At 43.9% G+C, this 15,037-nt stretch overlaps 1 protein-coding gene across 3 annotated transcripts in view; it reads left to right on the top strand.

Annotated features, from left to right (window-relative positions):
* Positions 1-15,037, top strand: part of tp53bp1 (tumor protein p53 binding protein, 1) — a 20,449-nt gene continuing 5,412 nt past the window's right edge. The window contains exons 1-22 of one of the 3 annotated variants that reach the window (XR_015762571.1): positions 1-118; positions 340-558; positions 1,482-1,560; positions 1,646-1,730; positions 2,250-2,317; positions 2,415-2,498; positions 2,655-2,709; positions 3,010-3,179; positions 3,260-3,386; positions 4,123-4,220; positions 4,290-4,462; positions 5,001-5,793; positions 6,989-7,105; positions 7,198-7,344; positions 7,420-7,489; positions 7,747-7,827; positions 7,950-8,223; positions 8,756-8,824; positions 8,901-9,053; positions 9,749-9,969; positions 12,798-13,195; positions 13,431-13,622. Coding sequence is in view for 2 of the 3 variants with exons in the window: in XM_015011847.2 (XP_014867333.2) it covers positions 379-558; positions 1,482-1,560; positions 1,646-1,730; positions 2,250-2,317; positions 2,415-2,498; positions 2,655-2,709; positions 3,010-3,179; positions 3,260-3,386; positions 4,123-4,220; positions 4,290-4,462; positions 5,001-5,793; positions 6,989-7,105; positions 7,198-7,344; positions 7,420-7,489; positions 7,747-7,827; positions 7,950-8,223; positions 8,756-8,824; positions 8,901-9,053; positions 9,749-9,969; positions 11,285-11,440; positions 12,798-13,195; positions 13,431-13,622 (3,790 nt within the window). In the remaining variant the exon portion in view is untranslated. Of the gene's footprint in view, positions 119-238; positions 559-1,481; positions 1,561-1,645; positions 1,731-2,249; positions 2,318-2,414; positions 2,499-2,654; positions 2,710-3,009; positions 3,180-3,259; positions 3,387-4,122; positions 4,221-4,289; positions 4,463-5,000; positions 5,794-6,988; positions 7,106-7,197; positions 7,345-7,419; positions 7,490-7,746; positions 7,828-7,949; positions 8,224-8,755; positions 8,825-8,900; positions 9,054-9,748; positions 9,970-11,284; positions 11,441-12,797; positions 13,196-13,430; positions 13,623-15,037 lie in introns of those variants that run through there. The other 2 variants (XM_088004497.1, XM_015011847.2) reach the window with 2 other exon arrangements.

The raw sequence follows: 15,037 nt of genomic DNA, 5'->3' as shown, positions 1-15,037 counted from the left end.
TTAAATTTTTACCGCGACTAAGCGAGCTGAAGTGGGTGTTTCTGTTTTGGAAGAAGATCTATAATGATTTTTTAAAGGAATATATGAATCAATATTTTAATACTTTTGAGCTCTTTAGGTAAGTATAAAGGTGGTGCAGTTTGCAGTGATTTCCCTTCCCTGTTAATGTGATTTTCACTGGGATTGTAACCAGACAAACCCTGAAATGTTGATGGGCGGAGCATTAGCCATTAGCTTGTAGCTGAGGCTAACATGCTAACACCGGTCGGCTCAGGTAGCAGTGGTCGGCTGGGGTCTCACATGCCTCTCGCTTTGTTGTCTCTCTTCTGGCTTGGTTAGCTCAGAACAGTCTCCGTCTCCTGCCCTCGGCCTGACCTCATGGATCCCGGTGGAAGCGAACTGGACTCCAGCCTGCCTCAGCCGGAGAACCCGTGCCTGATAGTGGAAGATTCCCAGCCGGACAGCGTCGGTCTGGAGGACGACCCGGAGAGCAGCTACCGGGCGCTGCTGGCCCGCCGCCTGTCCAGCCTGCAACCGGCCGCCCGCAGCCCGGTTCTGGTGAGATGGATCTTTAAAAGCTGCTGGTTTATTTCAGTCAGATTGAAAAATAAATACATTAGGATAAAAAAAAATATTACCACACCATTTAAAAAGAAGTAGTATCATAGCTATATCTCAGTATGGAACATGTTTAGGTATTTTCCCGCAACTTTTTAATAATAATTACTTTATTTTCTGTTTATTTCCTGTTACAAATCCTTCTTTACTAGTTAGTATCCTAGCGGCATCCCAACAACTACAAGCATTTACTCCATATCCATCATATTTAATCAGAGGCAGAGAACCCCAATATTTTACTCGAGTAAGAGTAAAATTACTTCAGAATATATTTACTCAAGTAAAAGTAAAAAGTATCAGTCCAAGAAATGACTCAAAAGTCAAAAAAGTATTTGGTGAAAAGTCTTCTCAAGTTCTGAGTTACTGATCAAATGATCAATCATTTAATATTTAAAAATGACATCATTATTAGATGGACCAAAATATAAAGTTAATTGGAAAAGGACCAAGATTACAATAATTCATATAAGTAACAAAAAAATAACAAAATCAGGAAAAAGAAAAAAATTCCAAATCAGTTTCTATCAATTAAAAAAAAACGTATGAAACTTTAACAAAAACTGCAGGTTTGTTTCTGTTTCTGGTGAATTTTGGTTAAAACATGTTTGTTTTTCATTCAGTGGGTAGAAAATCCAGAAGTTTTACTCAAGTAAGAGTAGAAATACTTTATAGTAAAATTACTTAAGTAAAAGTAAAAAGTAGCTGTTCCCACTTTTTACCTTTAAAAGGTAGTAATACATAAATTTAGAGGAATAAATAAAGTGCTTATTTAAAGCAGTTTTTGACATTTTGATGATTTATTTATTTATTTATTTATTATTGTTTTTTTTTTTAAAACTAAAGTTGTTATTTTCCTTTTCCAGGAACTAATATCATCACCACCAGGAAGTAGATGCTCCCAAATCGACAGCCAATCAGAGAGTAACAACCAGGCAGAACCAGGTAAGTAAAATAATCCATATTTTACTATGTTTGCATTTTAATCTCACCTGTAAAGTTTTAAAAATATTTTGTTTTTTTGGTTCAGAGGTCGTAGCTGCAGCTGACCCCAGCTCGCCACTGCAGGAAGAGAGTCAAGTTATCAACGTCTGTCCGCATCCCACCAAGAAAAAGTGAGTACACCCTGCTTCCTGTCCTGGTTCAGGTCACATTTAGTGAAATATTAAATGGGAACTTTAATAAAAGTGAAATAAATAAGGGTGGAGGAAAGTACTGAATGTTTATGAACTGGTGCTGCTGGTTTCCAGTTACATGATGGACCAGTTCAGATGTTAGGATGTTTTTTTTTTCTCTGTAAGATTAAACTTTTTTCCGCTGCAGTGGCGCCACCTGCTGGTGACAGCAAAGTTTATTCACCTGAGTGGGAAAAAGAGAACAGATTTTATTTATATTATCAATAAATCATGCAGTTTCTCTGGAGGAAACGATTCAACTTCAAAGAAAAAGATAGAAAATGGAGGAAATATTTACAGTTTTTATTTTCATTAAAATGTTTCATTCCTTTCTTTGTTTCTTCTCTTCCTCCCTTCCCTCTTTTCTTTCTTTTTTCTGTTTTTCTTCCTCTCTTTCATCCTACCTTCCTTCTATCCATCCAGTGAAATAACAACGTTTTTTTCCATTGAACTCTCCAGGTTTGTACATGAGGATTCTGAAATGGATCCTGGAGCCGATTCTACGACTAACTGTGTTCAGTCTGACGGTCGGTGTTCCTCCTGCTAAAGGCTGAAGTTTAAACTAAATATTTTCTGTCCTTCTGGTCCTTCTGCGTCATATCAGCTCCTTCTGTATGTTTCCAGGTGGATCGTCTCAGTTTGGGTTTCTGGAGCTCTCACAGAGTCAGGACCTTGAAGCTGGCGGAGACCCGGGCCATCGCTCTGAAAGTAAAGACCAAAACAGCTCTTATTTTAAAGCAGGAAAGTATCACATTTACATGTATTTCCTGTTTCTGCTGCCAGATGAAAATGTTTTATTGCATGCTAACAGTGTTGACACTCATCAGGCCATCATCTGTGTGTTTTTGTTCTTTTTAATTTCAGAGCAGCAGAGTGTCGCCCTCAAAACTTTGGCGCATCAAGATAACAAAGCAGTGAGGTAAATAATTTTTTAAAATAAACTTAAATTAAGCAGATTAAAAGCTGTTAAGCTTTGAGATAAGATTTTAGCATTTATTTTTAGCTTCTTCAGATGCTAACCGGTGGTTAGCACTTCTGCTAATCCGCCAATAGTGGAGCTAATGTTTTGGTTTAGCATGTTAGCATTATGCAAATTATGGTGCAAAATGTAGCTGTATTACATTAATAAAATGTTTAAGAAGGCGTAAACTAAAAGCGGAGCCCTGAGGGACACCACATCTAAGTTTAGTGCTGTCTGATAAACGTTGCTCTCCTGCAGGTCGGAGGTTAGCTCCAGCAGCTCCTCCGAGTCCGTGGGCCAGTCGGGTCGCCAGCTGACCGTCCAGGTTCTGCTGCACTCCCAGAACCTGCAGGAGTCCGAGGAGCCGGACCAGCAGGACTGCGATGTTCTGTCCTCACAGGAAGATCTGTTCGACGCCGACAAGTCAGGTATGTCCGTTTGGCGAGCTGCTTTTCTGCAGAGAGCGAGAAGAACTGGTAAATAACTGCGTCATGTTGAAACCTCTCAGGCGCCGCTGTGGACAGCACGGTGTCGGAACCGGAGCAGCCGGCTCGGCCCACCTCCACGCCGGCCCACAGCCTGCAGCTGCTGCATCTGTCCGGACAGGGAACGCTGGTCCAGGAGAGTCTGTCCCAGTGAGTCACCAGCAGTAATCTGATTACTTTTTTCAAGTAAAGAGCAAAGTAGGGGATTACAAATCCTGAAAAAATTACTATATTAGGGCTGAAATAATTAATCAAATTAATTGGGATTAATTGAAATAGTTGCAATTTCTTAAAACAATCACAATCAATTGTAACAATCATGATTAATCAAATTAATTGGAATTAATCCAATAAATCGGGATTAATTGAATCAGTTGGAATAAATTCAATTAACCGCAATTAATCAATCTTTAAAATAATCATCAACAGTTTTAGTAATCGATTAATTGCTATCCAGAGCATACAGACTCAAAAACACCCAGAGCAGTAATGAAGCTAAACTCTGTAAAAAATAAATACGTTACATTTTAAATAAAAACAAACTTTTTTTGTAAATGTGTTGAACTCCTCAAGTGTTTTAGTTTTACCTGGTTCTAATTCTGGAAAATCTCCTAATATTCCAATTATTAATCTGATTATGGAAAAAAAATGATCAAATATGGAAAAAATGATCAAAAGAGAAAGTTTGGGTCTTTGTTATATTTCTATTAGGGCTGAAATTATTTATCTTTGTTCTCAAATTGGTGGCTGTATGATGATTTTAAGACTTTTTATGACTCTTTTTTTGTGTTTTTATGATGTGAAGCACTTTGAACTGCCTTGTTGCTGAAACATGCTACACAAATTAACTTGATTGATTGATTGTTGTTTGGTTCTGTTTGCCCAGGAGCTCCGTTGACTACGTCGCCCCAACGCCGGACAACTTCCCCCACACTCCTTTAATCATTCCAAGCTCGCCGACCGAAGCGGAAAACGAACGCGACGGTGAGTGAGTGAATTTAAACCGGCCGGTGAGCGAATTAGAAACGGCTCTAATGAGCTGAATGTGTGCAGAGGAACCCATGGACACCTCGCTTCCGCCGGAGGAGCGAGCGGCGGCGCAGGACGAGCCGATGGAAACGGACGCCGCCTCGAGGCCACACTCACCTACCTCTGCTCCGGTCTCCCAGAATGCCTCTGGTCCAGAGCGAGCGCTGCCTGTGCCGTCACAGCCAGGGCTCTCTCATGTACGTATTAACAGAGTTGGCCAATAATTAGTTACATTGATTGGAGTAACTTTTTCAAAAAATTGTCCTTTTAGAAGTATTTTTACTGCGCTTTACTTTTTACTCTTACTTGAGTAAAATTTCTGGATTTTCTACCCACTGAATGAAGAACAAACAAGTTTTAACCAAAAACTCACCAAACAGAGACACACAGCAGTTAGCAAACACCTGCTGAGCTGCTTGTCAGTGGTAAAATGTTGTGAAAGGATTAATAGAGGAGCCATGTTGGGATGACCTCTGAAGGCGGAGCTCCAGAAAGAGCAGGAGTTTTTAAAGAGACAGAGGCCCAATTTCTAGGCATTGAATTAGGAAGTCAGATTTAATCTGAGTCATATTTGATATATGTAGCATTTTTTAACAACTGAAGTTAGCATAGTTACTTGAATGTGCTATAAAAAGGAAAAAACTCAATACTGGCCCGTTAAGAACGAAAGCAGCAACACTCACTGCTCATTTTAATGAGTCGGTTTCACCATCCAGACCTTTCTCTTCGTTTCAGGATGTTTTTGTTCCAACACAGAGCCAAGAAGCCAGCAGGAAGTCTCCTCCGTTGCCTTCTGAGACTCAGTCTTCGCTCCGGGAGTCGGCTCCGTTTTCCGCTGCGCTGCAGCTTTCTGTGAACGCCGATAGCGGCGACCCGGTTCTGGTGGAGGAGGACAGTCAGGACAGTCAGGACACGCAGATAGACGAGCTGGAAGAGCCGCCAGGCGTCGATACCAGCGACGCCGCGGCTCCGGAGGAGTCACACCAACCCGACCGGACTGAACCGGACCTGCCGCACGAGTCCGACAGGCAGCAACAGGAAGCAGAGACAAATGTGAACGAAAGCAGCAACGCTAACCACTCTGACTCGGCGGCGAACAGCTGCGTGCAGGAGACGCCGTGCAGCACCACGGCAGCATCACACGCCTCCAGTTCAGGAGAAACGGCAGAACAGAACCATTCGACAGACAAAAACAAGATGGACGACTGTGAGGAAGAGGAGGAGGATGTCATGAAGGAGGAGAACACCGGTGGCGCCTCAGCGATGGCGCTGGTCCTCTCCGAGAGTCAGCTGATGTCTCCGGAGCCAATGGAGGAGGAGATCCAGGACAGCGTCGTCTTGGCAACCGACGGAGAGAAAGACAGCACCTTGCAGCCGGAGTCCAGCGTTTCCGAGGGCGACGGAGCCAAACGGGTCGCCACGGCTAACGGCCACCGGCAGCAGACCCAGGAAGAGAGAGCGGAGGACGCCCTGGGCGGGCGAGAAATGGAGGGCGTCAAAGACAAGAGCCTGAGTGACAGCTCTGGAGGTTAGCGCTGCGTTTATTCACGTAAAAAAGTCTTCAAAAGTTTTTTAGGGCTGGATGATGTGGCTGGAAAATAATTTAGGAGTTTTATTTTAGTTGCTATCGATAATCAGGGTCGGACAATAAATCAATAACAATGTATATCGCGATTGACACGTGATCAATATCAATAAATAATACATCTGATAGAATATTCAGTATTTTGGATATTCACTGAACTGTGATCCAGAACCGCACAGCATTCTGGGAGACGTAGGCAGAGGAAAGACATTGGCTGCTTGAATTCTCACATCTAGCTTAGCAAAGTTGGTGGAATCGACTAACTCACTCTTTGGTTACCTAGCAACTTGCTTGTTCTTTGGTTACCTAGCAACAACCTGGTGATGAACTGGTGCAGCAGCAGTTCCAAGTCTCCCCACTTTGCCTCATAACTGCTTAAAAGTGAAAAATAACGATGTGGAAAGAAAACTGGATAAAACACGAAGGGTCCTGCCACTGGTGTGGCAATATTTCAGATATTTAAAACAAAAAACTAATCGGTAATTATTGATATAAAAGGATGTGAAATGCTTATATCGTGATGCATTTTTCAGCCATGTAAACGTTTTTATTTCCAATTTCAAATGATTTTTTTCTTCTTCTTTTTTTAAACAAACTTTTGGCCCCAGTTTGGCTCCATATTACAGGGCTAAATATGAACTTTGACCTGAACGTTTTAGCTGTTGTTTGTCCTTTAGAGATCAGATTTAGATTAATAAACTCAAACTTGCACAATGTTTACATTTAATTCTGACAAGATTTAAATCATAAATGGGTTTTAGAGGGAAATTGTGTTCAACGTACTACATGGGGCTTTTTGGACCCAACTCATGAATATAGTTGGCTTGAGACGGGTTGTGCATGGACTTCTGTCTTTCCTTGGCGGGTTGGAAAGATGACTAGAAATTATGCTTGAATTTTATTTTATTTTTTATTTTTTATGAGCAGAATAAATTTTACAGATTTTTTATTGATAAAATTTTTTAAAAATAAACAAAAATCTCAGTGCCTTGTACTGAAGTACATTGAAAAAGTTGCGTGAATACTTTTTCAAATCACTACCAATTCCATTTCCCTTATATTTGGTCTTTGATGGTTTTTTGTATGTTGGTTTTTTGCTGCCCGCTCCTCTCAGCTGGTGTCTTCCTTTCTGCCACAGACATTTCTTTCCACTTCACTCTTCCTAAAGAGGGCGAGCTGATTGGTCCAGCCGTGGGGTCGACGCCGCCGCCGGTCAGCCAGCTGAAGCAGACGCTCAGACACAGCACGCCCATCGGTGGGGTTTCCAAGCCGGGAAAACGTGTCAGACAGGATCTGCAAGGTTTGTTTCTACGTTTTCTTTTTAAATTTTATTTTATTTTTGCGCAGAGATTGCTCCGTTTTCGGAGAAGCCGTGTGGTGCGGGCGACGACGCGGCGGAGGCGGCGGCTGACGGGGAAGACGGGAAGCTGAGCCTGAGGATGAAGCTGGTGACGCCGGTGGAGGAGGGCGGCTCCGAACGCTTCAGCCTGCAGAGTAAGAGCCCGCCTCTCCGGCCGCACGCCGCCAGACTTCCTGTCGCCGTCTGACTCACATGACTCTTCTGTTTAGAGCCGGCGCTGTCGGAGGAGGAGGAAGAGTCGGTCGCCACGGTTACGACAGTTTCCACGGCTGTAACCAGGTAATGGGGCTCTCTGACCCTGACTTCTCTCTGAAGTGAAACCCTTCATGCTAGTGGCACACGGAGCAGAGCTGAGGTCTGAGACGGAGAATTGATATCAGAGCCCCTGCAGAGAAACTCTGAGTGTTTTAGGTCTAGAGAAGGACAGAAAAAATCACTTCCTTCCTGCCATCCTTCCGTGTTTCTGAGGAAACCATGTTTAGCTGCTGGTTTGACCCCAAGCAGAACTGATTTGGGTTTATTGTGTGTATTTGCAGCCCGTCGGTGTTCACTCGGGTTCGGCAGGCTCACCGACAGCAGGGGGCGGAGGATGACCCTGGAAACAACGCCGTCATCAGGTAAGAAAGGTTTTTGGATAAATTTGGCTGAAACGTCGACAGAACAGAGGACTGAGCACACATCCCTGAGGAACGCCGTTCAGTCGTGAAGCTTCGCTCACAGCTTCGTTTGTCTGTTTCAGGGGGAAACTGTTCGCCTCGCCACAGAGGAGCTCCCAGGTTTCCCCGCTGGGATGCAACAGCCTCCCAAACAGCCAATCAGAGCCGTCGCAGCCAGACGTGTCGTCGGCGCCGCAGAACAACCTTAAAGATGCCGGCGTTCCCGCGGAGCCGGCCGGGAAGAGGCGAGAGCCGGCGGAAGCTCCGGACCTCCGTCCTCCGACCGGCGTGGAGGGGGGGCAGAAGGAGGCCCTGAAGACGCCTGACGGCCCCAACGCTGCGACTCCGTCCAGCAAGGTGAGCTGGACCTGATGGAGAACAGAGAGGACCTGGATCAAAACACATACAGCACGGTGGTGGAGGGCTGGTGATGGGGGATTTGATAAGGTGTAGGACTGACGTTTGCCCTTCTTTGATTTTTCCTTTCTTTGTATAACTTAACTTCCTTTCGTTCCTTCCCTTAATTTATTCTATACTTCCTTTTTATGTCTCCTTCCTTCCTTCACCTCTCAAATTCCTTACTTCCTTTTTACACATTCTTTCTTTCCTACTTTCCTCTTTTTTACCTTCCTTTCTTCCTTCCTTCCTTCTTTCCTTTTTTTTATACCTTTGCTCCTTTTTTATTCCTCCCAGTCCAGAAGAACGTCTCTGCTAAAGAAGCTGCGGTGCTGCATATTTATAGGAAGTTGTGTGGAAGGAAAAATGCAGCAGCAACAGAGTTAGCTGCATCATTGAGCGGATTGTTGTGTTTATTTATTGTGGGATCTGTTGTGTGCTGGAGGTTCGGTTTATCGGAATCGGACTCATCAGAACCTCTGGTGTCTTTCAGGCCCGGCAGCGGATCGCCTCCCAGCAGCCCGGTGTGGACGGGTTGGGCCCTCGCTCTCCTGGTGGCCGGGTACGGATTCGCCATCGCCCTGATGGTTGACAGGAAGTGCGTCGCTCTCTTTAACTCTTTACGTTTGTCTCTGAAGGGCGAGCCGGAGACGCCGTCGTTCAGGAGAACCGCGGTGCCGGCCCACCGCCGGCACGTCCGCACCATCCAGGAGGTCCGGACCACCGTGACGCGGATCATCACAGACGTTTACTACGAGGATGGCAGGGAGGTGGACCGCAGGGTCACAGAGGTACCGGGGGTCAGAGGTCACTGGGGGCTGGCACCGGTTCTGATTGGATCTGGTGCCAAACGTTTAAGTTTACTGGAAGAGTTCAGAGGTCGTGGTGCCGGATGCTTCCTTCTTTCCTTTGTTTTCTTCCTTCTTTCCTTTGTTTTCTTCCTTCTTTCCTTTGTTTTCTTCCTTCTTTCCTTTGTTTTCTTCCTTCTTTCCTTTGTTTTCTTTCTTCTTTCCTTTGTTTTCTTCCTTCTTTCCTTTGTTTTCTTCCTTCTTTCCTTTGTTTTCTTCCTTCTTTCCTTTGTTTTCTTCCTTTTCTTCCTTTTCTTCCTTCTTTCCTTTGTTTTCTTCCTTCTTTTCTTTGTTTTCTTCCACATGTTTACATTTGATATGGTAGGACAGAAACAGCTCCTTTCTGGTTTCCGTTTGGTGGATTGTGTTATTTTTATAAATATTCCTTACCGGTCATGAAAAACCAGAATTCAAAGAAAATGTGAATATTACATAAAAAAATAATTTTAATTGATTAAATGTCTTTTAACGCCCATATTAGGACGTAAACAGTCCTGGTGAAAACGGCTGACAGATGTCCAGAAAAAGGTCTCTGCTGAAGAAGCTGGAGTACATTTAAGCATATTCATAGAAAGTTGAGTGGAAGGAAAAAATCCACCAGATTCCCTCTGTATTTGACCCATCCTGTTTGTTGTCAGGAGAGCGAGGAGCCTGTGGTGGACTGTCAGGTTCTGGACAGCGACATTTCTCCGTGCCGCACCGGCAGCAGCTCCGTGACCTCCGGTGACCTTGGCGACATCAGCTCCCTGTCCTCCAAGGCCTCCAGCCTGCATCACAGCTCCGGCGGGACGAGCGGCAGCACCGGCACCAGCAGACCCGACTTCGTCATGCCGCCCAGCAGGGGGTTCCGATCCGTCAGGTACCACCCCGACCCGGTTCTCCTCCTCTGTTCTGCCCTCTTCCTGCATGCAGACCCGCCGCTCCTTCACTTCTTCTGACTTTCTAACCTGATTTCTCGGTGGTTCATTGACCTTCGCCTGGTCCGGGCTGCCACAGGCGTCAGTCTGGGTCCGTTTAAAGGGGCAGTATCGCGTCTCCCAGGTTTTTTATAGCACAATCAAGTAACCATGTTACTTTCAGGTAATGTAAACGTGTTGCAGCGTGACGGCACGCAAAAACCTGCTAGCCGACGATGGCTAGCATTGTTTTTAGCTGACCTGCTGTTAAAATAACATGCTAAATCTTAAATGTACGCCTGATATATAAAAGAAAAAGGGATGCAGTGCTTTGCTACAAACTGTCAACACTATCACAACTAGATAAGATTTTTTTTAAATGGCGAGGGAGAAGAAAGGTCAGTTATGCTAGCTTGACTTTGATTATCTTAACATGTGGATGTGATGTGGAATTCGGTGTTTTCTGGTTCAGTTAAAACATAAAAAAGCTGACCTAAACATCAACTCCCACAGCTCATCTGCAAAGCAGGAGTTTAAACTAGCTAATCAACCACTGCTGTGTTAGATTAGCTAATAGCAGCGGTAGCTGATCTAACACAGTGATCACATAAGAACAAGAAAAAGAAAGAAAACAGTAATTTTTAGTTGTTTTTCTGTATTATTTTTCCCTCTGCTGTGGCGCACTGCACTGCCTTAATCATATCTTCACCTCCAGGTTTCATTTTAACTGAACCGTTTTACCGTGGCAGGGCTGCATGTAGAAGAATCGTCTTTTTTCCCTTCAGGGTTATGCGCATGTGCAAATTGTCTGGACAAAAACAATAACATTAAACATGAATATCAAAATGCTATACATGTCAAATATGATTTGAAAGAAACTTGAAATTGGGCCTCTGTCTCTTTAAGAAGCTCCTGAAACTCCACCTTCAGGAAGTCATCCCAACATGGCTCCTCTATTAACCCTTAACGAAGTTTTTACCAGAGAAGTAGCTCCTACAATGAGCTAATTGCTGCTGGCTAGTCTAAAGGAGCTGAGAGGGGGAGGAGCTGCGCCTGGAAGGCGGGGCTAGATCCACCCAGCCGTTTTACACACTGAATGGTTGCCATGGAGATGAAAGGATTTCTCAAACATGCATGAAAGAATCAAAGCAACATTAAAACATGATGTAAAGCTTTAAAAAAGCTTCTTTAACACGATACTGCCCCTTTAAGACGTCCACTCGGGTCGATGCCTGTGCAGCCGGTCCGACTCCGTTCGTCCCCTCTGTGTGTCTGCAGCCCCAGGAGGGGAGGTGGGCATCCACAGAGGGGTCACAGGGGTCAAAGGGCGGGGTCGGTGGTCACTGTGGGCAGAGGCGGCAGCAGCTTCGTCCCGCTGACCCCCAGAGGAAGGGCCCGAAGGGGCCGGCCTCCATCCCGCTCCTCCCCGTCCAGGTGAGTCTGGCCTGAGGCTCCGCCCACAGCAGGAGGGCTGGCTGCGCCGCCGCTCCTCGAGTTAACCCTTCACTTCCTTCTGTTCTTCACTAACACTCTGTAATTAACACGCCTCACACAGAGAATCACCAAACTGTGTTTGCTTTGTTTTACTGGAAAAATCAACAAAACAACCCAAAAGTTTATATCAGTGACGAAAATTACTTTTTTTTTAAACCAGTGGTGTCTAAATGTTCAAAAATGTTTTTTTTCACATTGTAAGGAAGAGATGTAACTGGATGTTTGCATTTTATCTGTATTAATTAAAAGGCATTTAGTTTTCTCATATTTAAGGCTGTATTGAAAATATTTAATCTGTTGTTAAAACAGATTTAAGTTGCTTTATTTCAAAATGTTTGCTCTATTTAGCCATTTTTTCTAAATTAAAAGCTGATTTTGGTGGAACAAAGTTAACTTTCCAGCCTTTGGATAAACATAAAAACTTTGTGTACTTTTAATGGCATGTTGCATTTTCCATTGGAAGAAAATTGTCTAATAATTTTAACCTGGTTACAATAAAAAGTCTTGACTGAACTATTACATTTTAGGAAATAACATGTTTAATTTCATATTTAAAAAACAAATTATTGATTTATTTGCACCTTTTAACATTGTAGGCTTAAATGAAAAATCTGCAGATTGTACCAATTTTTTTTAACATGATTAATCATCAGAATAACTAAATAAGCAAAAATAGAAAAAAAAACTATCAGTACAAATCAACTGACTGTCGCTCAGACAGCAGATTTTATGATCAATAAAGACTTTTAAAAAATTTTTATGGTGATTAATGGCTGTAATTAAATACGACTGCAGACTTCTTTATGGACAATTTACATAAAAGTAACTACTAGTACTAACTAGAAACAACCAATCACAGCCAGGAGGCGGGGCTTAATGCTGTCAATCATCTCTCCCTTTTGTTCTCTGCTGCGCTGCAGCTAGCATAGGCTGTCATGAATGCTAGGCTAGTTAGCGATCATGGCAGATAAATGGTTTTTATGCAACGATAAATTGCTTCTCTGCCATTAGCACACTTAGCAGCGTGTACATGAGGTAGATTGACAGCGGTAAGGCCCTCCTCCTGGCTGTGATTGGTTGTTTTGGTCGGGCGCGATGCGTTTCTTCAGATGGCAGCAGAAGCTCCGGGAGGAGGTAGAAGAAGTTAAACGTAACGACATGGTGACAGTTTTAACAAATATGTAAAAAACATATTTTCTTTAAAAGTTACACAATGAAGGCTTAGAGAGATTCCAAAAAGGCCGGTGGTGAAACTTCAGAGGAACGATGTTTGACTATGTTTCTGTGTCTCTTAAAGGGGCGGCGGCGCCGGCCCGCTGCAGAGGCTCGGCGCTCTCGCCCAGACTCACTCCTCCTCTGAGGACGAGCCGTTCGCCTGCATGCTGCCGCCGCGGCTCCCCGCCAGCCCGTCGGACGCCGACCCGCCCGCCCGCTCAGACTCCCTGCGCTCGTCGCCGGAGGCGGCGCCGTCGGCCGGCAGCAGCTTCGTCGGCCTGCGCGTCGTCGCCAAGTGGTCGTCCAATGGCTACTTCTACTCTGGCCGCATCGTGAAGGACGCCGGCGACAGCCGGTTCCGACTCCGCTTCGACGATGGCTACGAGTGCGAGGTGGCGGGGAAGGACATCCTGCTGTGCGACCCCATCCCGCTGGAGACGGAGGTCACGGCGCTGCTGGAGGACGAGTACTTCAGCATCGGTGAGGAAGACGAGGAGGATGCTGCCTCGCCGTTAATCCATCAGAGGAGATTTGTTTTTATATCAAAATGTCTTTCAGTTCCGAGTCTTAAATATCCACTAGAGTTTATTGATCTTCCATTATATTACATGAAAACAGTCTCAAACAACAATATTGTCTTTTATGGCAATAACTTCTGGGACAATTTAACATCCAGAAACATTTGTTTTTGTGACGGTGCTCCTGTCCTCTGCAGGGGTCATTAAAGGCCACAAAACAGAAGGCCAGGATCTGTTCTACAGCGTGGAGAAGGACGGCCAGAGGCAGTGGCACAACCGGACCGCGGTCATCCTGTCCCTGGATCAGGGCAACAAGCTGCGGGAGCAGCACAGCCTGGGGCCCTACGAGCCCACCACCCCGCTGACCAAAGCCTCCGACATCAGCCTGGGTACGAAACGCTGGGAGCCCGTGCCAATACGCCACACAGCGTTGCTTTAAACATGCCACACCCACAGGGGGCAGTGTAGCGCTAAGCTGAAACCTGTATCAGCCAATCAGATTACTTCTAAACAACCATGACTTCCTGTTTGGGGCCAGAAACCATAGACATAATATAAGGATAGACCCTCATGGACCGCTCTCGCCTATTGTCGCTGACGAGATTTAGGGCGGCCATGTTGGAGCGGTACACCACTCCACTCAGCGTTATGTGTTTAGCAGGCACAATGACGTATCAGCGGATTTAATCGATCATAACACACTTTTTTGTTACTGGAAACCATATTCAAACATATATCAAAGCAACATTTATAAACAATTGTATTTTTTAAGTATGTTTTTAATACATAGTTCATCATATTTAAATATGCTTAGTGGCTATAACAATAGAATAGGAATGGAATATTCTGATATCGATGTATGAAGAGCATATTACAAAGCACACAGCCGTTCATAATTTATTTAATAAATTATTTAGTAATATCAATATCAATACATATTTTATATAACTATACAAACACTAATAAATAAAGATTAATAATGACACAAATAAATAATGATTAATACTGAATATATATATATATATATATATATATATAAAAACATGTACATATATGTTTTTCAGCCAACGAGTCCAAAATCCGATGTGAGATCCATCCGTGCTGCAGTGAATCCGTCTCTCTTTATAGATATCTCCCTCTTCTTCCTCACATCGTGTCTTTAGGAAACTTTCAAAACAAAAACTGAAGATTTAGGATGTATCTTACTTTTGACAGAGTGAAAGAATATAAATAATAGTCTTTACCACCTGTGTAAACTATGCCGGTGAATGTTATAACACATAATATAAGTTTTATAATATGTGTTATACTGTTTCATTTCTAATATAGGCCCTTGTGTCAGATAATCTAAGTCAATGTTAGAGAATAATTATTTTTTTTAGATTAACAGAATCTCAGTTAGCCTTCATAGCGGGGCTGAACCCGTATTACACCAAGCACTGTAGCTAATATTAGCTGGTATCTCGCCGGTGGACATAAATGCAGTAAAGTAATATTCTAATCACAATATACACACAATAATATGTTCATCTTACTTGTGAAATGTTGTCTGTGGAGCCCTCGCATTAATAATCCATAGATCCGAACAACAATATCCCTCAGTGCTGAGGCATCTTCTGCTGTTTTGATTGAGCAAAGTAGGAGGGTATACCGCTCCAAGATGGCCGCCGTATTTCCTGCGCAGGAGCGGTCCATGAGGCGTCTATGCTTATATTATGTCTATGCCAGAAACAACCATGACTTCCTGTTTGGGGCCAGAAACAACCATGACTTCCTGTTTGGGGCCATTTGTGTGGAAAGGTTT

Source organism: Poecilia mexicana, unplaced genomic scaffold, assembly GCF_051168715.1.
Source record: "Poecilia mexicana isolate PSO_F unplaced genomic scaffold, ASM5116871v1 scaffold_3, whole genome shotgun sequence".
Classification (NCBI taxonomy): domain Eukaryota; kingdom Metazoa; phylum Chordata; class Actinopteri; order Cyprinodontiformes; family Poeciliidae; genus Poecilia; species Poecilia mexicana.
The sequence above is the reverse complement of the archived record's forward strand: the minus strand, read 5'-3'. Positions and strand labels throughout refer to the sequence as shown.